The sequence below is a fragment of the Pleurodeles waltl genome, chromosome 8, assembly GCF_031143425.1.
Source record: "Pleurodeles waltl isolate 20211129_DDA chromosome 8, aPleWal1.hap1.20221129, whole genome shotgun sequence".
Taxonomy (NCBI): Eukaryota; Metazoa; Chordata; class Amphibia; order Caudata; family Salamandridae; genus Pleurodeles; species Pleurodeles waltl.
In genome coordinates this window covers 1,391,339,822-1,391,363,783 of record NC_090447.1, presented here as the reverse complement: position 1 = coordinate 1,391,363,783, position 23,962 = coordinate 1,391,339,822, and the positions used below count along the sequence as shown (strand labels likewise).

The 23,962-nt window shown below is 43.2% G+C and overlaps 1 protein-coding gene across 2 annotated transcripts in view; it reads left to right on the top strand.

Annotated features, from left to right (window-relative positions):
- DEUP1 (deuterosome assembly protein 1) overlaps positions 1-23,962 on the top strand; it is a 214,781-nt gene that overhangs the window by 9,785 nt on the left and 181,034 nt on the right. For both annotated transcript variants that reach the window (XM_069202449.1, XM_069202448.1), the window contains 3 exons: positions 8,341-8,512; positions 12,156-12,251; positions 18,093-18,194. In XM_069202449.1, coding sequence (XP_069058550.1) covers positions 8,375-8,512; positions 12,156-12,251; positions 18,093-18,194 — 336 coding nt within the window. In that variant the 5' untranslated portion in view covers positions 8,341-8,374. The remainder of the gene's footprint in view (positions 1-8,340; positions 8,513-12,155; positions 12,252-18,092; positions 18,195-23,962) is intronic.

Genomic DNA, 23,962 nt, shown 5'->3' with positions numbered 1-23,962 from the left:
ACAATGGGGAGGTTGCCCCCACACAGGCTACCTCCCCACCGAACCCATTAAGAGTTTCCCACTAGGTCAGTGGGCAGAAACCTGAGCAAAGCAGATAGTGAACATTGCGAGGGTGCTGGCCAGGGGGGTCCCTGCACTGCTCATGCCAAGCGCATGGACAGTGCAAGGGCTTCCCCGGGGCCCCCTGCACCTGTTCTCTGCCAGCCTTTTCATGGTGGTGGTACCACCATGAAACCACTGGCGGAGAAGGGTGTCGTAATCCCCAGAGAAGCACTGCTTGCAGCACTGCCCTGGCAGATTAGGACCGCCACCACGTCCAGACCGCCGGAATCTCCAATCCTGGCGGAACTGGCGGTTCCCTGGCAGTCCAACCATAAGGGTTGTAATGTGGCGCTTGGACTGCCGCATTGGCAACTGCCCAAACGCATTCCGTGAGTCTGGCGGTCTAGTGACTGCAAGACTTGTAATGAGGCCCCTAATATCAGAAGACCTCTGGAGACTAAAAAGGAAAAGTATTATCATAACCCTGTTACCTGTACTCCTGAAGCAGTTTGCATGTGAATACAGCAGAAACTATATTAAGGGGGTAATACATTCGGCAAACTAGCTATGTAAAAGGGGTGAGGAGAACAGACGACTAGGAGGAGTGTATGAACAATGCTTTTGGATGTGGAGATTTCAAGGCTCTTTGCTGAATACTGTCAAACCATTTACAAAACCATAGCTGAGAAGAATATCACACTTCTGAAGACTTCATGAGGAGTCTGTGTCCCCAGAGCAAAGCAAGGTGGAATTTGAAGCACATATCCATGCAGAAGAGGTGTGTGAACCAATCCGAAAGCTGCATGGAAAACCTAGGTCCAAAAATGGCTTCTTGGCCAAGCAGTTTTAAATATTAACTATCCAGATTTCGAAAATTCAGCTGACCATATTGGGAACTGTCAACAATACTATTAAATTCACAGTCAATTTAAACAGGCCACAGTAACACTCATTCCAAAAAAGGGAAACCAAAGGATAAATGGGCATCATATTGTCACATATACCTTCTAAACCTTGAGACAATAGCCTTGGCCAAAGTGCTGGTAAATCAACCTACCGTGGTCGCTGTATCTTAGATATGGTGCACACATGATGATGTTAGGGGGGTGATAAGGGGCCCAAGAAAAGTGGTGCTGCACTGGATGCAGCACTATTTTTCTTAAATCTGGGCCAAAGTCTTTTCTGGAAGCCAAAACCCTTCAGCGGGGCAAGGGAGCAGGCTACATCTAAGAAAGCCCTCACAAAGTGAGATAGGCATTGGGTGAGGTACCACAAAATCCTTCAACAAGGAAAGGGAGAAGGCTGTCTCTAAGAAAGTCCTCAGAACGTCGGGCAGGGGTTTGGTGAGATACCAAACTTTTGGTGGGAAAAGCTCAGGAAGTCCTCTCGCCGGTGGGATATGTTTGGCTTGTCCAAGATTTTTACCTTCAGATTTAGGGCCCAATTTCAAAGTAGGGGTCCATCTCCAGGGCTTAAATAATAATGCCCACACGTGAAGGGATTTGTCTCCTTGCACGTGTGGTATATTCACAATTTTGTCTGTCCGGGGTGTAGGAAGTTGGCTCTGTATGTGCTATTTCAAAGTAAGGAATAGCATGCACAGAGTCCAAGGGTTCCCCTTAGAGGTAAAATAGTGGCAAAAAGAGATAATACTAATGCTCTATTTTGTGGTAGAGTGGTCGAGCAGGAGGCTTATCAAAGGAGTAGTGTTAAGCATTTGTTGTACATACACACAGGCAATAAATGAGGAACACACACTCAGGGGGTTATTCCAACTTTGGAGGAGGTGTTAATCCGTCCCAAAAGTGACGGAAAAGTGACGGATTTACCACCAGCCGTATCACGAGTCCATTATATCCTATGGAACTCGTAATACGGCTGGTGGTATATCCGTCACTTTACCGTCACTTTTGGGACGGATTAACACTCCTCCAAAGTTGGAATAACCCCCTCAGAGACAATTCCAGCCAATAGGTTTTTGTATAGAAAAATATATTTTCTTGGTTTATTTTAAGAACCACATGTAATATCTCATTTGAAAGGTATTGCAGGTAAGTACTCTAGGAACTTTGAATAATCACAATAGCATATATACTTTTTACATAAAACACATTTAGCTGTTTTAAAAGTGGACACAGTGCAATTTTCACAGTTCCTGGGGGAGGTAAAGTAATGTTAGTTCTTGCAGGTAAGTAAACCACCTACGGGGTTCAAATTGGGGTCCAAGGTAGCCCACCGTTGGGGGTTCAGAGCAACCCCAAAGTCACCACACCAGCAGCTCAGGGCCGGTCAGGTGCAGAGGTCAAAGAGGTCCCCAAAACACATTGGCTTCAATGGAGGTAAGGGGGTGCCCCGGTTCCAGTCTGCCAGCAGGTAAGTACCCGCGTCTTCGGAGGGCAGACCAGGGGGGTTTTGTAGGGCACCGGGGGGGACACAGGTCAGCACAAAAAGTACACCCTCAGCAGCGCGGGGGCGGCCGGGTGCAGTGTGCAAACACGCGTCGGGTTTCCAATTGTTTTCAATGAGAGACCAAGGGGTCTCTTCAGCGGTGCAGGCAGGCAAGGGGGGGGCTCCTCGGGGTAGCCACCACCTGGGCAAGGGAGAGGGCCTCCTGGGGGTCACTCCTGCACTGGAGTTCCGATCCTTCAGGTCCTGGGGGCTGCGGGTGCAGGGTCTTTTCCAGGTGTCGGGATTTCAGAGTCAGGCAGTCGCGGTCAGGGGGAGCCTCGGGATTCCCTCTGCAGGCGTCGCTGTGGGGACTCAGGGGGGACAACTTTGGTTACTCACAGTCTTGGAGTCGCCGGAGGGTCCTCCCTGTAGCGTTGTTTCTTCACCAGTCGAGTCGGGGTCGCCGGGTGCAGTGTTGCAAGTCTCACGTTTCTTGCGGGGATTGCAGGGGTCTTTAAATCTGCTCCTCTGGATACAAAGTTGCAGTCTTTGTTGAACAGGGCCGCTGTTCTCGGGAGTTTCTTGGTCTCTTGGAAGCAGGGCAGTCCTTAATTGGGTGACCCCAACAACACTATTCTCATCGGCACCAGGACAACCAAAAGGAGAACCCCAATGGCAACCTCAGCTTCGTCCGCAGTAACACCATTTTCTCTGACACTAATTAAGGGTGGGGGAAATACAGAGGTTCGAAGGTAAGGCTTCTGCTGATTTCTGGCTGATATCCCACTAACACCCACTTCTAAATGTGGGGCTTTGACTAGTGAGCTGTGGCAGATACTTTATCCTTAAGTTCCTTTTAAGTTATATATTAGTACCCACTTATACAAGGCCAGACTTTCTTCCAGTTCCTCTCTAAAACTGTACATAGAACAAGCTTATCCTGGTTTGAACAATATTAGCCGGAAACATTGATGTTCTGGTCCTTATAACTAGAACTAACTATGACTTTAGAATAAAGTGTACTAACCTAGGCAATTCTTAACGTTTTGTTAACATCAACTCTTGCAATAGGACTGTTGGAGAAACTTCACATGATTTCCCTCCACTGAGAACTCAAATTACTCCCTCTGCCTACCCGCGTCATCTTTAAAGGCTGTAAAGTCACTTTCAAGTCAGCAAACACTGCACTCCATTGTACCTGTCAAGCGAGATCAAGGTGCCCAATGACTGCACATCACCTACAACAATAACAGCACCAAACTAGAAATGCCAAAGTGTAGAAATGAGAAGTCTTCATATCAGGATTTAGCTGCACACTGAGGATGTGTAACCCTGACCACATTCTGACTTTGTTGAACAGGGCCGCTGGTCTCTGGAGTTTCTTGGTCTCTTGGAAGCAGGGCAGTCCTCTGAGGATTCAGAGGTCGCTGGTCCTGGGGAAAGCGTCGCTGGAGCAGTTTTCTTTGGAAGGCAGGAGACAGGCCGGTAGGACTGGGGCCAAAGCAGTTGGTGTCTTCTTTCTTCCTCTGCAGGGGTTTTTCAGCTCAGCAGTCCTCTTCTTCTGTAAGTTGCAGGAATCTAAATTCTTAGGTTCAGGGGAGCCCTTAAATACTAAATTTAAGGGCGTGTTTAGGTCTGGGGGTTAGTAGCCAATGGCTACTAGCCCTGAGGGTGGGTACACCCTCTTTGTGCCTCCTCCCAGGGGGAGGGGGTCACAATCCTATCCCTATTGGGGGAATCCTCCATCTGCAAGATGGAGGATTTCTAAAAGTTAGAGTCACTTCAGCTCAGGACACCTTAGGGGCTGTCCTGACTGGTCAGTGACTCCTCCTTGTTATTCTCATTATTTCCCCCGGCCTTGCCGCCAAAAATGGGGCCGTGGCCGGAGGGGGCGGGCAACTCCACTAGCTGGAGTGCCCTGCGGTGCTGGAACAAAGGGGGTGAGCCTTTGAGGCTCACCGCCAGGTGTTACAGCTCCTGCCTGGGGGAGGTGTTAGCATCTTCACCCAGTGCAGGCTTTGTTACTGGCCTCAGAGTGACAAAGGCACTCTCCCCATGGGGCCAGCAACATGTCTCGAGTGTGGCAGGCTGCTAAAACCAGTCAGCCTACACAGGTAGTTGTTTAAGGTTTCAGGGGTCACCTCTAAGGGGCCCTCTGGGGTGTATTTCACAATAAAATGTACACTGGCATCAGTGTGCATTTATTGTGCTGAGAAGTTTGATACCAAACTTCCCAGTTTTCAGTGTAGCCATTATGGTGCTGTGGAGTTCGTGTTTGACAGACTCCCAGACCATATACTCTTATGGCTACCCTGCACTTACAATGGCTAAGGTTTGGCTTAGACACTGTAGGGGCACAGTGCTCATGCACTGGTGCCCTCACCTATGGTATAGTGCACCCTGCCTTAGGGCTGTAAGGCCTGCTAGAGGGGTGACTTATCTATACTGCATAGGCAGTGTGGGGTTGGCATGGCACCCTGAGGGGAGTGCCATGTCGACTTACTTGTTTTGTCCTCACCAGCACACACAAGCTGGTAAGCAGTGTGTCTGTGCTGAGTGAGGGGTCCCCAGAGTGGCATAAGATATGCTGCACCCCTTAGAGACCTTCCCTGGCATCAGGGTCCTTGGTACCAGGGGTACCAGTTACAAGGGACTTACCTGGATGCCAGGGTGTGCCAATTGTGGATACAAAAGTACAGGTTAGGGAAAGAACACTGGTGCTGGGGCCTGGTTAGCAGGCCTCAGCACACTTTCAATTCAAAACATAGCATCAGCAAAGGCAAAATGTCAGGGGGTAACCATGCCAAGGAGGCATTTCCTTACACGGGGCCACCATTGCTTCAATGTCGGTCCCAAACAGAAGGTCTTCCAGCAATAATGATGTATGAAGGACAGTCCTTAATTGGGTGACCCCAACAACACTATTCTCATCGGCACCAGGACAACCAAAAGGAGAACCCCAATGGCAACCTCAGCTTCGTCCACAGTAACACCATTTTCTCTGACACTAATTAAGGGTGGGGGAAATACAGAGGTTCGAAGGTAAGGCTTCTGCTGATTTCTGGCTGATATCCCACTAACACCCACTTCTAAATGTGGGGCTTTGACTAGTGAGCTGTGGCAGATACTTTATCCTTAAGTTCCTTTTAAGTTATATATTAGTACCCACTTATACAAGGCCAGACTTTCTTCCAGTTCCTCTCTAAAACTGTATATAGAACAAGCTTATCCTGGTTTGAACAATAATAGCCGGAAACATTGATGTTCTGGTCCTTATAACTAGAACTACCTATGACTTAAGAATAAAGTGTACTAACCTAGGCAATTCTTAACGTTTTGTTAACATCAACTCTTGCAATAGGACTGTTGGAGAAACTTCACATGATTTCCCTCCACTGAGAACTCAAATTACTCCCTCTGCCTACCCGCGTCATCTTTAAAGGCTGTAAAGTCACTTTCAAGTCAGCAAACATTGCACTCCATTGCACCTGTCAAGCGAGATCAAGGTGCCCAATGACTGCACTTCACCTACAACAATAACAGCACCAAACTAGAAATGCCGAAGTGTAGAAATGAGAAGTCTTCATATCAGGATTTAGCTGCACACTGAGGATGTGTAACCCTGACCACATTCTGACAAGCTCCATCCTTCCTTCATTTCTGGAAGAACCAAAGACACATCTCTTAAAGAAAAATGTCATCCTTGAAAGACAACCTTCTTTAGTCATCACACATCTTGAAGAGACAAACCACCCTTCTAATTGTCGTCCTGATTTTACTGTGTCACACATATTTACATCGATCCACTGCTTTTCAACTAGGTTAACCCTCTATAAATGTTTCTAAATACTTACATCACGCAATACTCCTGCCCTTCATGATGTCAGCCTTTGCTTCCCAAGGTGTTTGTCTTTTTTGAGTCAATTTAAGATAATTCACATTTCAAGATGTAACTCTGAACGTTTTGATCATTACTGCATTTATATATCAACCCTTCAAACATCGTGCTCAGAAACCAGTAAACAAGAGGATTCTCATTTTGTTATAGGACTTGAGGTTTCCTATGGGAGTTTGGTGGTTGATGTGGGTTGTAGTTATTTTAGACCCTTATTCCCTAAGATCTTCTGCTCAGTAAATAGTGTTTTCATTGTAATCTTGAGCTCCACTTGAAGTCAATATAATCCTTTTACCATGAGTGTTTTTTGTGGGTGCTTGTTTCTGTATGTTGCAGTCTAGATATATGTTATTTCCAATTCTGGATGTCTACCAAAAGTGTACCAAAAGTATTTAGTTTTAGTTGAGGCATGATATGTCAAGAATCTGATCAGTCTTTGGTTCGGGAGAACCTAACAGTACATGGACAATCATAAATGGGGTTCTTTGTTAATCTGAGGCTGGAGAGGCAAGAAGTGTATAGGATATCCATGTTCTTTTATTTAGTTTAGAATTGAAACTGCTCCAAGCCAAGAAAATGGTTCCATGCTTTTATTAATGTTACCATATATGTTTACTTCAAATTAGACCCACTAACACAGAGAGACTTTCCTTTCAGTGACTGATGAGGTCTAGGACTTCCTCCCAGCATCCTTCAGTAACCCTATCACTTGGTCCATTTCAGGGTGGTAGTCTATTCTAAAGGATCTAATAAATACAAGTTAAAATTGAAGCTTTGAAAATAGATCCGGCAAGTGAGATGATGTCACCGACATTTCAATCTTGGGGGTATTGTGCACCCATATACATAAATAAATTATATTTGTGATAGTTACTATCAAGCACCACTACAATGACATTCTTTTAAACACAGTTCAGCTTCTTCTGTGGATGTCTCATAATGTTAAATTTGCTTTGCTTAACATCATGGCACACATAAATCTCACAGTTTGGTAACAGATCACACTCCACTGATCTAAAATCCATATTTTCTTTCTATTGCAATATAGTGTTTCTCTGACTTTCCTAAGCACTATACAAGAAGATAGGTAATTATTTTAACCAATTTATTCATACTCGATGTACGCAGACTATGACGCTTGGATGATTGAATGGACATTGACTAGATTTGAATTCTTAATGTTCACATCATAGCTGATGTCAGTAGCAAGCGTTTAACTCAACAAACCATGTTGCTGGCTTGCAAGTACTGATAGGTACCCAATATATTTCCAAACTAGTGAAGTGGTTTAAATTAAATAAATTAAATTAAAAAAAGTTTTAAAATGCATCATTTTACATTATCAATAACATACCAAACCATAAAAACCAAGAACTTTCATCTAAATAAGCTGAATCACAATTGTATCATGCCTATAAGTGCAATATCACAATTATATGTCAGTTACTGTAGGAAAATAGCAACAACGTGAGTTAGAAGGTTGGAGAGCAGGTTTAAAAGAGGCAGAGGTCTGAAGCGCCCATCTTTAGACCAGGGGTCTGATTTAGATTTCGGTGAAGGGGTCATAAGAAACAATGGGATTTAGATTCAGTGGACGGGATATCGAGTAACCCCTCCGCCCAAATCTAAATCTGGCACCAAGTTGCTGCAATTGAGAACTAGTTCAGATCTGTGCATTCTGCTTGGAGAGTAGAAATAAAAGAGTTATGCATAAAAACAAACCTTAGGGCTGTCCATGAAATACAACAGCCAACGTTACTATTGGCTTTCCTCTTTGCCTGTTGACTCGGGCCAAAAATCTGTAACCCAGGGAAACATTTATTTTTGCATTAAAACTTTGGCTACAATCACAATTAAACTTTGTATGGATAGTATGTTTTGACCATGAGAGCGATATAGTTAGTTTATCAGGCCTATAATTTTGGGATCTTGGAGAATAAATAGAAGACAGGAAATGATTAGACCAGGAGGGCCCGTTTCTGATATGAGTATATATTTTTTATTTTTTGTTTTAGAAATTCGTCTTGTGAAGCTGAACTTCAGGAATTAATGCATCAAATTGACATCATGGTCCACAGCAAAAAGACTGAGTGGGAACGGAAGATGAAAGCTCTTGAGGCAAAACTGGAGAGCCAGGATCAGGAAATGGAAAAGGCTCGACGTTCTGCAGAGCAAAAAAGTGAAGAGGTAGGAGACATCTTAAACAACTTACTTTTATACACTTGCTTTTAAGAGCTTTCAAAGTGATAACGGGTTGTGCAGTTTAAAGTTGATGGAAACAGTCTCTTGCTGACTGCTTTTCTGTTGAACTGTAGGGATACCTGCAGAAGTTAGGGGCAATGCATTAATGGAGACACCAACACTAACTCAATGGGTGGAAGAGAGAAGCTAGTGAAGTATGAGAAATACAGCAGCTGAGTAGGAAGTCTGGTATTTGTAGTGCATTTGTGGATCCCTTGCCTTGGGATCTTGAAAATCTATAACTGTTGTGCTTGAACAGCTCAACACTCTTATTGAGGATACAGATCGATTGTTAAAGCCTTAACTTGAAGATGGTCTTCAACTCATGTTGCACACTGAGAGCCACATCTCTATCTTGGATAATGCGCAGATGTTAGCTGTTCAATTACAGCAGTGAATATGCACTCAACAGAGGCCTAAATGCTGCATTAGCTCAACTGGAGTGAAAATAACCACTTTTAGGGCAGCACATCTCATATTGTGAGAGCATCACCCGCTCCCACAACATCAGTATCCTCTCCTGCACAGATGAAACGTAACTCATTCTCTCCCTCACAGACAAGATACCCAGTACCCGGATCAACATTAATGCCTGCATGATTGAAATCATCCACTGGATGAAGACCAAGGCCCTCACTGCGAGTTTGGCGGGTGGCAGAGGCTGCCCGCCAGACTCTTTCTACCCATAGGCTGCTTGTGAGGCCTGAACGCCGCCAGCCCTATTAGGAGTTCACCGCATTGCCGGCGGGCAGAAATAGTGTTTTTGACCACCGGCCTTTCGGTGAACAGGGCTTTAACATTAACGCCGGCTCCTAATGGAGCAGGCGGCAAAGTGGCGTGCGGTGGGTGCAGCAGCACCCGTCACGCATTCCACTGCTCTTAATTTGGGCAGTGGAATGCATGACGGGGCAGTGCAGGGGGCCCCAGGGGCTCCGACACCCCCATTCTACCAGCCTTTCCATGGCAGTGTAAACTGCCATGGAAAGGCTGGTGGAATGGGGACTCATAATCCCAAGGGCGGCGCTGCAAGCAGCGCTGCCCTGGCAGATTAAAACCACTGGAACGCCAGGCTGCCAGTGGCCAGGGTCATAATCTGGCGGTCCCACAGCCAGCCTGTTGGTGGTGGGTCCACTACCACGAGGCTGGCGGTCTTGCGAACGCCATCCTCGTAGTAAGGGCCCAAGTGTCTGAAGCTGGACACTGACAAGACCAAAAATTAGATCTCCAGGAAGTACACTTCACCGTGGGGTGCCACCTGGTGGCCTACAGCGCTAGGACTGACACCCATCCCCACTGCTCATGCAAAGTATCTCGGGATCTTCATCGACAGCAAACTCAACATAACCACCTGAGTCATACAAAAACCTCATCAGAAGGCTGCAGACCATTCAGAACTCTGTGGCCAAAAAGACTCTCAACCTCCCTTGCAGTATTCAGATCACACCACACCTAAAGGAGCTCCACTGGCTCCCACCACACAAACAAGCACAATTCAAACTCGTCATTATTACAACACTAATAATATTTGTAGACCTGGATGATTTTCCTTTAACATAAGTAACCCTTATTACTGGAGAGGTCGGAGACCCCTGATCATTCATTACAAAGAAACACGGAAAGGGCTAACCAAAATGCTTAGAGCTTGCTCATTTGATGACTTTTGGAAGAAGATATGAAGTGTGCCCTAGCACATGTTGTGCAAAGTAACTTAATATTAATGTATCTTTCTCTCATATAAAAGATCTGCTATTCCTTCAGCAAAAGTGACTGTAGGAAACTGCACCATTAATTGGTGGAGAGCAGCCTCTGTGTTGATGTGAGCTGTGGTGTAGTTCCCACAAAATTAAACAATGTAGTACTTGAGAAAATTAGGTTTCTGTGTGCGATCCTGGCTGCCATCACAGAAAATGCAAGTAATGTCAAGACATAAACCACAGAAAATGTGCAAATCCATTCAGTACAAAGTAGGAAAAGTAATTGATTGTAATCTCACCAAAACAAGAAAACCTGTTCAGACGAGTTTTTAACGAATATGTCCAAAAAGTTGTGATCCTGAACATTGACTACAGAATGTGGTAGAGAGACTGATATCAGAGACAGACTATCAAAGGACAGAGAACACAATATTGAAAGGTCAGTATGTATAGATTTTTTATACCTAACTTCACAACTATGCTCCTTCACGATGTATATATATCGCCAACGTACATAGGTACATAAAGGTGGAGTTAATAGTAAATATATACTTCCCTATATGAACACTTAACATCCAATATTTTTTCTTTCAATATTTTGTCCACGATATTAGTCTGCCACGATATTCTTATATTCGATGTTCCAGAGTACAATCGTCCAAAGCTGCTTATTAAAGAGCTGGGCACAAACGTCAATGGTAATAATATAGCATTATCAAGAAAGGCCACCAGATGTCAGTCTGGTACCAAAAATAAATAACAGGCAGCCTGGGAGACGGGTGGCTGACCAGTTGTCTTTTCTGCTGGTGCACACTTTCTTCTGTGAAATGAAGTAAAATACTTCCTTGGTTATGCACATTGTCTACCCATGCAAGAAGTGGAGGGGACCTTCCGTGCCCGCAACTTCATCTTCATAACCTCTGGCCGGTAACCCACAGAGAGAAGTGCCACGAATGTTGCTACACAATAATACTCGGTGGAGGCTCCCAGCTCTCAGTTTGATGGGGGGCTTATTCTTCAGTATCGAGCTAGGTACCAGCACCTCTCACGTCAATCCTCCATAGCAATCCTGGGGGGGTGTGGGGGTATACAAGCTTAGCAGCCCGAGTACACCACTCCTTTGTAGATCAGCACAGGCGGGCCACCCTGAAGAAGAAGAGCAAGTCCACACTCCGCTGGTCTATGGGGAGAATTGGCACACACAGCAAGTCCTAAAAAAATAAGTGTAGGATTAACCAAGTTAGGCAGTATGCAAGTGACATCATGGCGCGTGACATCACAGTACGTGACATCACAGCGCGTGGCATCGCATGTAGCATCACAGGAAGTGCCCTCACAACCCACGACTCACGATAAGTGACATCACATGAAGTGCCATCAACTCTTAAGACCTCACACAGGTTTAGCAGGTCTAACATGGTTACTTTGAGCTCATTACAATATTCAACAAATGAGAATTTGCGTTGGGCTTGTGCCAAAAAAGTGACACAACCCAATGCAAAACCTGGGCCTCGCCTTACACATTTATTTGTTAAAAACCCTGCCACAAAGAGATCAGAAACAAGGAGAAATGTGGTAATACATCTCTTCTACCTAATTGGTTGCAAAGTCTACATTTTAAAATATCTTATGGGGTTAAGGCACCTACAGAGCTACAGAGTGCTCGCCAATCCTGTGGTAAAGCTTTTAACGTCCCTCAGGTGGATAGTGTAAAGCCACACACAATCCCATGTGGGGCATTTCACATGTTGCCATTTGAACATGTTTTTTTATTTTTTTTAACATGTGCACTTTGTGGGCTTATCTAAAGTCTCACTAGCTAATTGGAATTTGTCAATTTGCCAATACACATTACTTTAAAAGAACTAATTGTGTTTCTTTTATATCAAACCTAGGTGGGAGTCCTTAGAAAGAAGCTAGAAAGTGCAGAGACATCGCAGCAGATGATCGTACAGAAATATGAAGGACAACTGAATTCACTCAAATATCAAGTAAGCATCATAGCACTACCTTCCATGGTTAGTTGTTCACATTTTCAAAGTGTAATTTGGCCTCATTGTAAGTATTTTTAGTGGGAGAATGGACTGAAGGTGACTATGTCAGGTTGAAGCACATGATATCTTACTTCCATGTTTCCTGAAAAACAAAGTTTTCAAAGTAGGTTTGATTGGGACCTGCTACCTAAAATTGCATTAAATTCAAACCTTAACATAATAGCAGTCTATCTCTAGTTTTTCTGCCAGGTTAATTTTATTGAAGAAGCCAACATTTCTCTTCGGTGATACACATGCATCTGCACCCACCTTATAAATACTGCTCACTTTGGGCAGCTCTATGGCCACTATGTGAAGACCACCTGAGATTGTGTGCAGTTGAAGGGTGAACCCTTTTTGTTTTCGTGGTTAGTTTTCTGTGTTTAAATAATTTGTTGTGTACAGTGCTGGCTTCTAACGAATTGCCTCTTAGTAATGCTAAATAGCAGTGCTATCAGCAATTCTGTGTTAATTCTATATCACTGTGCTGTCTAAAACTCCAGTCAAAGTTGTGAGGAGTTGTAGTGTCTGATGTTTCAACTTTAAAATTAGGTGGTGTCAAAACTGCATACACAGGGGCACTGTCTCTCCAAGGAGATGGCGAAGGGGCCATGGATGGTCTTGGTGTTTTAATGGAAAGAGAAAATGCACTTACCTTGAAGGGGCCCTTGACACTAAGGAAGGGAAGGGAGGCCAAAGTGACAGAACAGAGGTCTTGAGCACTGACCTCATTGTGCCCCAATACAAGTCTGACAATCACACAGGGTCATGGATTGTGTGTTAGCCATGGAAATTCTTATACATTGTTTCTTATCAAGTGTAGAACACAATAGCAGATATTTAGGCAAAATGGTTTCTCTGCAGGTGGTAATCTGGGATTATGCTGACACACAGTGATAATCTATAGAAAAGCTAAAAGAGTTATGCAGAAAAGTGTTAGAAAATTAAACAGCAAAATATGGCCCAATTGTTAGTTTGTCAGTGGGGATGTATTGAGGAAGCTCACTACCTTCTCTACAATTCCCCCATTGCTCACCACATTTTCCTAAACTTCAGTAAGCCATTTATTATTATCCTAGAAAAAGCTGGCGTGCCTTCCATACTGAACCATTGGAGTTCAGTTCTTCAGTAAATACTGTGTTACTCTATGTTCAGAGAGATACATTTAATTTTCCTTATCTCAGTTAAGTGCACCCAATTACAAAAGTGTTCACCCAGATGAAGACAATAGATGCAAGTGAACAAAGCCCTAGTGGCTAAGTTAATTCAATAGAGCTAATAACATTTGAATTCTACTGGTAACAGATATTTAGTAGCCCATCTTGGTTGTTTAGCATCCCACTCCTCGAGCTTCTAACCATTATGAATACTTCACCGTCTGCCATAGTACCCAGGTATAATATTTCTCCAGAGGGGAAAGTCCTTGATGTGCCCATAAGGAAATATCTTTGATTTAGATCACCATATAGCCATCAGCCAAGTATCTGAGACACAGGATATCTAGTGTCTATTATATGTAGTGTGTACTCATAAGAGAAAAATGGCCATAGAAAATTCTAAGCCAAAAGAAAGGTTTTTTAGATACCATCTCAGGAAATAATTCTGCCAAATGACCCCGGACCTGTTAGCAGAAATGAAACTTGTATAAGTGCATACATTATGACTTTATGGTGTTTTTTCACTGATGTGATTTTTGTTTGCCCCTTAGTTATACAAAACTTGAGGTTGTTTTGCCTAGATTAAGCTATACACCTACGAAAACAATTATGGATTTGAATCCCTAGAGTAGATATTAACTATCTGCACCATAAAAGACGTATAGCTTCTGTGAACCTTATGTAATGATATAGATCCATTGTAAGAAACTGGGGTATGAGTTGAGGGAGTTAATACCCACCTCAAACAGTAACCACGATCATGTAATAGTGAACCCTTAGAGTCACCAAATTAACCTGTGCTTAGCTGATGGCATTATTCCTCCTAACTTGCTGAAAACCATGACTTCAACAAACTGCTCTTACCCCCTCTTTCCTCTCCTTTCCTATATTTGTTGCCCTACGAAATGGATCCTAAAAAGAAAGAAACACTGTGGCTGCAAATGTTGTCTTTTTCTCCTTTCTTTTATTTGTTCCCCTGTAAAATGGATCCAAAAAAGAAAGAAACACTTTGGCTACAAATGTCATCCTTTTTTACATTTCTGTATTCCAAAGTGCAGCCTCGGACGGAGAGAAAAGAAAGGTTCAATATATGGAACAAAACCTAAACAAACCAAGACAGAGTGGTCTCAAAGTCGGCAGATTGGTTTTATTCACAACCACACACATTAGAGACATTTTACAGAGCTTGCCAGTAAAGTTCTACTTTCATTTTCTCCTCTTTCTTTAAACAACATTGAGACTTATTTAAAAGCCCCTTGTGCCACCGGTGCGTCACTTTTTCCCATTTTAAAAGTGAAGCACTGGTGATGCAAGGGGCTTGTAAATAAACCCATTGTTTTCCCCAGGTGTGGAAGAGCACAGTTCCTGGAGGTACTGCAATACCTGGTTGATGTGTAGAGTGGAAAATGATTAACATCATCCTTATCAGCTGTTTTCCTTATTTTAGTTTGTAAAATGTGCAACGCAGCTCTGTGTTTAGGGATGTGGTCTTTTTAAACCATACTGCTTACGTTGTGTAAGGATTTAAGCAATTGACATTGAAACGGGTCCCTTCCGGGTCCTATAGTAATTTCCTTAACTTTTCAGGCAAAAACGCTCATTGATTTCAGAATAGTCAGTGTAAAAGCATTAAGGTAACCATGTTGTTCCTGCCTCTGTTTCACATGCTTTACTGAATCTTGCATTCCCTATGAGTGTTTGTGTTTTCCAGGATGTTGTTACTTTTTTTTTTCAGCCAGCATATTACTCTTGTCTCCTCTCCCACATAACCTATTTCCATTTTTCTGGTTCTCCAGCACTGCCAGGACATTTGAATGGCAATAGCGCTATGCAAATATCATCACTCCACTGCATACAAAAAAACAATAGTAAAAAACATTGTCATTTTCAATGCCAAGAGCTCCAACTTTCACAGGTGTGAGACCGATTGCATTGCAAATGCTTGTTTTTCTTTTTGCCAAACCAGGGCTTTTATCTTTCAAAAGTGATTGAACTGGGGTCCATTTTCACATTTCATATTTGATATGTGAAATCTAGATTTCTGTAACTGTAGAGTAAAATAATTTCCTTTAGCTGCTTAATCGAATGATGGCACAAGAGATTTTACCACACTAGTGATTCTACCAAATACAAGCTCATCTACTAATAGTTGGTGCCATTCAAGAAACCCTTAATGAATATGTTTTTTCCTGCAAGCTTGAGTGTGAGGGGTTGATGTATTTTATCCAACAATTAGCTGGTCATCCTTCAACTTGACTATAATTCAGCAAACTATTAACGAAACACCAAAATGTTATTGTCAATGCTTATTGTAAGAAACTGGGGTATTAGTTGAGGAAGTGAGTACCCACCTCAAATAGTAACCACAATCCCTGTCAGGGTGAATCCTTAGAGTCACTAAATTAACCTGCCCTCAGCCCCCCTGGTAGCTATGGCACAGAGCAGGAAGGCTTAATTTAGAGGCAATGTGTAAAGTATTTTTGCAGTACTCAAACAGTATACAATTAAAGCACTAGAAAAGTTCCAAACCAATTTAGAAAAAATTAGAAAATTGACATGAACATGAAAAAGATCCAATAGGTAGAATTGCAGTTTTGAGTTTTTAAAGTTTGAATTTAAGTAGAGTCTAAAAAGCCTTAAGTGACAATCATGGTCATTTGGTTGTGCCTGACTTGGACAGGATTAAGATGTAAGGATGATGGAACGTGGGTCGGATACAAGTATCAGGTTCATTTCGGTCAAAACCTTACCTTTGCACTCAGAAACTTACATGAGCAAAAAGTCTTCAGCGGGGAAAGGCAGAAGGCTATGAACAAAGCAGAAGTCCAAGGTCTCAGTGAAGTTGTTGACGAAGACGGGAAAGCTCAGAGCGGGGAAAGTTCAGGTTTTGTGTCCCAACAGCCCCAGTGTCAGTCGGATACAGTCAGTGGCTTGGACTGGTGAAGCTCTATTTTTCCAGTTGTACAAACTTTTCTGGAGCTCGGATTTCCTCTGTGGGGCAAGGCTAAAGACTGTGGATGAAGAGGCTCTGACATTGTCAGATGTCGGTTGACCGGGGTCCCATTGAATCAGATTTGCTGTGGTGGAGAATAACGTAGCAGGAGCTGTGGCATACTCAGTCCCAGCAGCAAGGCACTTGGGTGGAATGGCTTTGCAGGTTGGTTCTCAGGGCAAAAAGTTTCAGAAACTTTAGGAGAACTACACTTTTACATCTGCCAGGGGTCCAGGACCTTAGGTTCAGCATTTGGGGGTCAAGACTCATTCCAGCAGAGGCCAGCAGAAGGGTCTGGGGCAGGTCCAATTGGAACTGGTCAGTATGGAATGCCGAAAATGCATCTTAAAAATACCTTTAGGCCTGCCACCAGCCTGTGGGTGGGGGCAACTTCTGGCCACTCCCTAGCTAATGGAATAAAGTTACCATGGGTAACCATACCCCTCTTTTGCCCCTCTCTGCCCAAAACCAGCATGGCATAACCCTGCTTCCCCTGTGCAAAGTTTCAGTGCCCACCCTAGAGGCGTGGCCAGAGACACAAACAATCGCTTTTTCTGTAGTCACCCTAAATCTGTTCTGGGGCAGCTACTCTCCCACTGGGGTTGGTGCCTGACTGGATAGGGGGACAAAGGTAGGGAGAGACCTAGGTGTTAGCTACACCTGCCTGTGACAGTGTCAGCTTGCCAGAGAAACAGAACTCCTCCACTCACCAAAGTCTTTTGTTTAAGCTCTCGGAGAAAGGTCACAGCCCATCAGATGGGTTATTCAGTTCCTGTATAACATTTCATGCAGATGGGCTTCTAGAGGTTTAGGCAGGTAACAGGTAACTTTTTGAAAGTACCTGTTTTGAAATATTTATCACATAGCTGACTTTACCAATGAATTGGGCTCATAATAAGTATTTTTAAAAAGGCCAAGAATTAGCTCTGTAGCTGGTTCCTAGGCAGTGATAGGCAGCAATATTACATTTAATATTGTACCCTGCAATAGTGAAAATTGCTTTTACGGCCTTTTCACTTAAGGACATGTGCAACATTAAATGTTTACATGTCATATTTTTTGTGCCATGCACACTGCCTTACTGGGTATTAAGGCCTACTTAGGGATGGCGTTTAGGTATTTAACTGGAAGGTTTTAGACCTGTCCAAAGGGGTTATTTTGGCAGGCCAAATTGACTGTTTTAACCTGCACAGCCTGGCTACTGGTGGCAGGCCTGCAGTAATGTTTGCATTTTCACTGCAGTGAGTGACACAATGAGTGTTGCAACCACTGGTGACATTTAACTTACAGGTCCTGGTACCTTTTGAGTAGCATATACTAGTTACATAGGTATACGTTAAATACACCAATCAGAGTTATGCCAATTGTTTTCATGTTGTAAGGGGGAGAACAGGCTCTTTAGCATGGCTAAAGTGCACAGAGTTAAAAAAAAAAGTCAAGGCAAAAATCTGGGCCTACACCACACAAAAGATGGTTATTTCCAACACTTATTACATAACCTTAAGGCTATCATAGGGCGGTTAGTAGAGCATTACAAAAGCCCCTAAAAAAAGAGCCAATCTATGATTCTGTTGTAGCGTACTTAATACTATGATTGAATGTCAATACAAAGGAAAGTGATGTTTAGTAAATGGTACCTTGATGTTTCAGCTTGGGAAGCTTAAGAACACCTATGAAAAGCTACAGCTGCACACCACCAAGCACTCCAAGTTCAACCACGCTGAGAATTCTGCAGACCTCCAGAAACTAGAGGTAAGAAAACTGTACTACTAGCAGAGGAGGGGCGTGATTTTTTTGTGTTGAAAAGGTATTTTAAAGCAGTGGGTATCACATTTATATAGCTCAAACTAACTTCAAAGCAATGGAGAGTACATGAGTGGGGTTTGCAGTGGGCAGTGTAACGCATAGTGTAGAACACAAGTTGTGTGGAGCTACTGCATCGCGAGCAATGGTTTACAATGAAGAGGGGAAGGGTGATGAAGAAAGATGTACAGTGAGAAGGATCAGCTCAAAGAGGGAATTTGCAGAATGAAAGGTGGGACAAGAGCTGGTAAGGAAATGGGAGCTTTTTGGGACAGTCCATCTTTCAAGTGCTTAGCCTCTGATGAGGTGTTGCTAGAAGAGGTTGGTTTCAAGCATTTTTTAAATGGAAAAAGGAATGTGGCCTGGTGGATCTTGCTGGGATGGCATTTCAGATTGTGATTTGCATCCCTGGCTTCTATATCCCTTGAATTTACTTGAACTTAATTCTGAGGCATTGCACAGTTTACTCAAAATATTACTCTTATAATTAACATTTGAATCTGAGCAGACGATGATGTGGCGATGCAGTCAGCTGATTTCCAGAAACAAAATGTATCCTTAGCAAAGCAGTTGCAGTTGATAAATTCATACCTAACCGAACTATTCAGGGCAATCACTTGAATTTCTGAGAGGACCAATGAGGTTTAGAATGTATCAATGAAGGTGCTAAGTCTGTTGACCTGTTTAAAATGGCATGGAGGTGTCGTTGACCAAAGATCAGTATCCGGGGAGGTGGTGAGGACATTGTTATCCTGCGGTCAAGGTCCATGATATATAATGTAGGCATGGTGGGTGCTACACTGGCATCTAAGTACGGAACTCAAATAATTTGATTAAGATTTACTAATTGGGCTATGTGAGGATTTAGGTGTGTTATATGGTATGGCTGTACGGCCGTACCATGGAATACACTTGCAAAAACTGTCTTGGGTCCTGTCAGGCTCATTTGTACAAGATTTAGCTCAAACCTGGGTAGCTGTGGCTTTAAGCAGCAAGGTTTAACAAAAGAACATAGTGTAAAGCATTTAACAGTATTGAAACAACGAAATAAGAAAGTCACTCAACACGAAAGAGAAAGGACACCAATTTGTAAAAATAGATTGTATGTTTATGAATTTTTAGAGACCCTGATGAGCAACACCCTGCAGAGGGTTCCAGAGATACAGATTCTTAAATATATTATCATTTTCTAATCCAAACAAACATTGGTGAACAAAAAGTTAGTAAACTTTTCAAAAGATTGTAAAAGGTAATGTGGCTACTCCAGCCCGGCCTGAGTGACCAAATATGACAAGATAAAGGTCTAGGGGACCAATGCTGTAGATGTGGACAGTTACTGGCCACTAGTGCATTTTCCAGTCCATTTCCGAACTTTACAGCACGACATCCATAGACTTTAATGGAGTGTTCCTGATGTTGAGGATACAGGATAAAAAGATGCACAAAGAAGCCCCGTTTGCTGTGCGGTCAGCGTGGGTGCCTCTGTGGTGGTTGCTTGGTTCACAGGAGTTGTCGGGGTCCTACGATGTCCTCTTCTATCAGCAGTAGAACAGCTGGACTACTGGACTCCAGACACACTGGTCAGGGTAAAATCTTTTAGTGAGGGCTAGTCTCCCTCTTCGGCGAACAATCTAGACTGACTCTGATGGCACTCCAGGGTCTGGCTGACTCGGGTGCAACTTTTGGCTATTGAGGATCGGTCTCACTGGGTGCCCAGCGGCAGGAAACAGTGAAACATCTGCGGTGACTACCACCTTGCTGGTTTGGGTTTCTTCAGATCTTTTGTCCCTTTAACTGGTTCCAGGGGATCATCCAACTGATCTTTGGAGTCACTGCTTTGGTATGGGGCACAATTTTCCTAATGCCAGGAGCCACAGGCACTTTCCCAACTTTCCCAACTTCACAGGTGCAGTCCAGCAGAAGGTGCAGCCTGTCTTTGTGCGGTTCAAGGGGCAGCAGAGCAGTACTTCTTCGGTCCTTGTTCCAGTTCTGGTATGATCTGAGATTCAGGGTGCCAGGGGTGCAATATTTTTCCCCAAAAAGTGCACTGAGGGGACCACAAAGTCACTACCTGATTTATACACCTAGTTAAAAATGTGTTGCCAGAAGCATAAATGCCATCGACTTCTAATGTGCTACTTTGCAACAAAACCAAGCAGGTGGTGTTATAAGATCAATTTTTCTGACTGTTGTCTGTGTTAAGGTTTCAGAAAGTCACTTATTAAGGGAATAATGGAAAAAGAACAGTGCATACTGAAAATTCTAAAACTAAGAATGAATGTATAGGGTGAAATCCCTGCACCTCCCAGAAGCCAACATGCTACTTCATTGAAACCCTTGAGACTGAGGGATTCAAAGTGAGCTACAGGAAGATGAAGGTAGCTGAGGGTGATATACACTGGTGTCAGTTGCAGGGTTCGGAGCAGAGAGGCGATCGCGACGGAGAGTCTGGAGGGTAAAGTCCCACATTAGTTTGTTGACACAGAGTGATGCCTGCACGGAACAGGTGGGACATGACGATGGACTGCCTGCGCTGTTATATGTTGCCAGAGGATAACAGACTGATCGCTGCAGACAAGGTGATAGAAGAACGTCGATATATAATGAGGTGGTAAATGGAGGAAGACTGCAAAGAGATCATTACAGGCATCTCCCAATGTAAACAAGAATATGTCCAAAAATGCTGAAAATAGTTTGCCAAACCTATAGTGTAAACGTAATTTATTTTCAGTCAAAAGTGTTTCGCCCAAAATTGCTACAGCCAAAAAGACTTGCATTGTATTTATAATGGAAATACCTTAATATCCCACCTAGAGGAGTCTTAAAGTATACGTTTTCAAATGTATTATTCTTCCTTAAAGGACTCAAGATACAATTAACATTCAGTCGTGATGTTGTTGCCCATTCTATAGAACTGTGATAGCAGTCACTGCGTACATTGTCTCTATATCGCTGAGTTGTGCTTTCATGGACTTCTACAAGTCAGGAGCATGTTGCATAAAAGATGAATCTCACGCGCGCTATCAGTAAAACGAACCAACATGAGGGAGGCAGATGATTAGAAAACAGGGTCAGAGCAGAGAGAGATAATCTGTACGTATGGAGAGAGAGAAACCACCCTATATTTCATGTGTTTAACAAAGCTGTCTTATTGTTTTAAATATTCAAATTCAAACAATTACTTAAAATATGTTATCATAATCAATTCTTTACATATGTTGGATAATAGAGTATTTATAAGGCTCTCTGCATGAAGCATATCCTTGTCACAGCCTCTTTAGCGCTTCTCTCTGTGTCTGTGTGCGGCAGTTTGCTCTTACTAAGCACGTTTTATGTGACTATTAAACTATAGAGAGGACATGCTTAATTATTTTGTCAATAGAAGGGCATAGTAGATCAGCTCACAATCTATGAAGTATTTCAAGTACAAAAGAAGATGTCTTGCCTTGATGTCCCTCTTGGTTAGGTAATTGCAGCAGAGCATGGCCCCATTGCTAATTGCTGTCATTAATTTTTCACATTAGCTTTGCTATTTGCCATGAGTGGGCTGCGTTTGATTAACCCTGATTACTAGGTTACTTTTTTTTCATTTTTCCATCATGTTACTTCTTAAAATAGATTCAGGGTTTATTTTAAAATGGTTTCCCTTTAAATTTGGTTTTAGAGTATAGTATGACAACAGCTTCAGCTTTCTACAAGAACTAGTGTCCTAATGAAAATCAATGCATAAACATTAATGCATACAAAATATACATAGATGGTCTATGGGTCAAGCCCCCTCAACCATTGTTTTCTCAAAGTGTCGATCATATTTTTGATTAGTCCATAAGACAGCATACGTAGAGTGAGCCAATGGGTGAGGCTCCTTCAGTCATTACTTAGTTGGAAGTGTCATTCACATTTTGGATTAGGTCACTGAGCAGCCAGTTAGTATTTAGAATGTCAGCCATCATAAGTGAAATAGATTTGCCCCATTGCAGCTCAGTCTGCATTCAGAAGATGCAAGCACCAACCTGTAAAGAAATCTACATTCAGCCAACACCACAATGCATTGCACAGTGACACCCAAGGAGCTAAAAGATTTTGTTTTTAATGTGACAAGGTGATGAGGCTGGAGACTGCAGTGAGCACCTCCACAGCTAGTATGGAACTTGTCACATCTTTCTTCGCAGTGGAGTATATTGTGGTGTGCATGCACATACATCAAGGCATGCACACATATGCGTAGCTATTGTGCTATTCATTTTCCTTGTGTGGGGTCTATGCACAGTTTTTACCTTATCCCATTTGCCGCACTCATGGAATGCTAGATGGCCACAGTCCACTCAGCCTTTATACAGCCGAGTTGTAAAAGCTGTAGCCTTCTCAGAATGTTGTTCCAACAAAGGTGAAAGAAACTTGGAGAGAGTCAACGTTTATTAGACTGTAGCTAATTTAGTGGTAATAATTTAATGCAATCCATTTTTCAGTTAGTGGCTACTAGATGTTGTCTTTTGTTAAAATGTTATCTCAGAACATAAGCTATGCAAACAGAATGCATAATCTGTATTGCCATATTTGAATTCCTGCTGTCATTTAAGCAAGTGCATTACAAAATGACTGTCACAAAGTAGGAGTGTATTCTTTATTTCTTGTGCTAGACAGGTTAGTCTCTTCTGTATCCATTCTCACTACTCTTCGCTGTGTGACAGTGTGTCTGCGAAAGGAAATTGCAGCCTTCATTGGCAGGGTATTAGGCAGCGCTGGCAGCCCAGAGCCTTTCAACCCTCCAGAGGAACCAAGCAGGTGATTCAGATGTCTGAGCATTTAGGGAAATCTAATAACAACACTGGTCTTATTTTTTAGGTTGAGTGTAGGCGTACGACCTCTTGTATACTTTTAAGTATACTTCTTCTGTGGGCTTCCAGCTATTTCATTTGTTAGTTTCAGTGTCATTTAAAAACCCTTGCTTGCTAGTGGTCAGTCATGTCTCTTTATTCCTCCTTCTTTGTGGCAGCAGGGGCCAATTACTGTATAACTACACTTACTTCTGTTTATCTAATCTGTAGGGGACTTTTTGTACTTCTTTTCCTGCTCCTGTCCAGGGAAGCTTCCCTTTTTATTTCCAGAGCATTCTTACTCTGAGTTTAGCTTAGCTGTAAACAAGGCAATAAATCAGGCTGTTATCTTGGTCACATTTGGTCTTTGTGGGCTCTCTGCATCCTCTCTCAGTTGCCTGGCTCCCACCCTTCCTTGGCTTTGATTTTTTTTAGGAATGTGCCTGCCTGTGGTGCTGAGAGCAAGAGTGGAGGGTCCCTCATGCGATGCTCCATCAGTGCACCTCAGTTCACACACTCCAGGCCCTCGGCTGTGCCAGTGCATAACCCCACACACGCTGTCTGCCAGAGCACCTCAGTTCTTACAGTCAGTACACACACACTGCTGTTCCATTACTGGGACCACCTGCACATCTTCATCAGTGCACCTCAGTTCCCACACTCCAGGCTCTCAGCCATGCCAGAGCCAGAACCCCACCTATGCTGTCTGCCAGAGCACCTCAGTTCTTACAGTCAGTACACACACACTGCTGTTCCATTTCTGGGACCACATGTGCATCTTCATCAATGCACCTGAATTCACGCACTCCAGGCTCTCAGCTGTGCCAGAGTCAGAATCCCACACACGCTGTCTGCCAGAGCACCTCAGTTCTTACAGTCAGTACACACACTGCTGTTCCG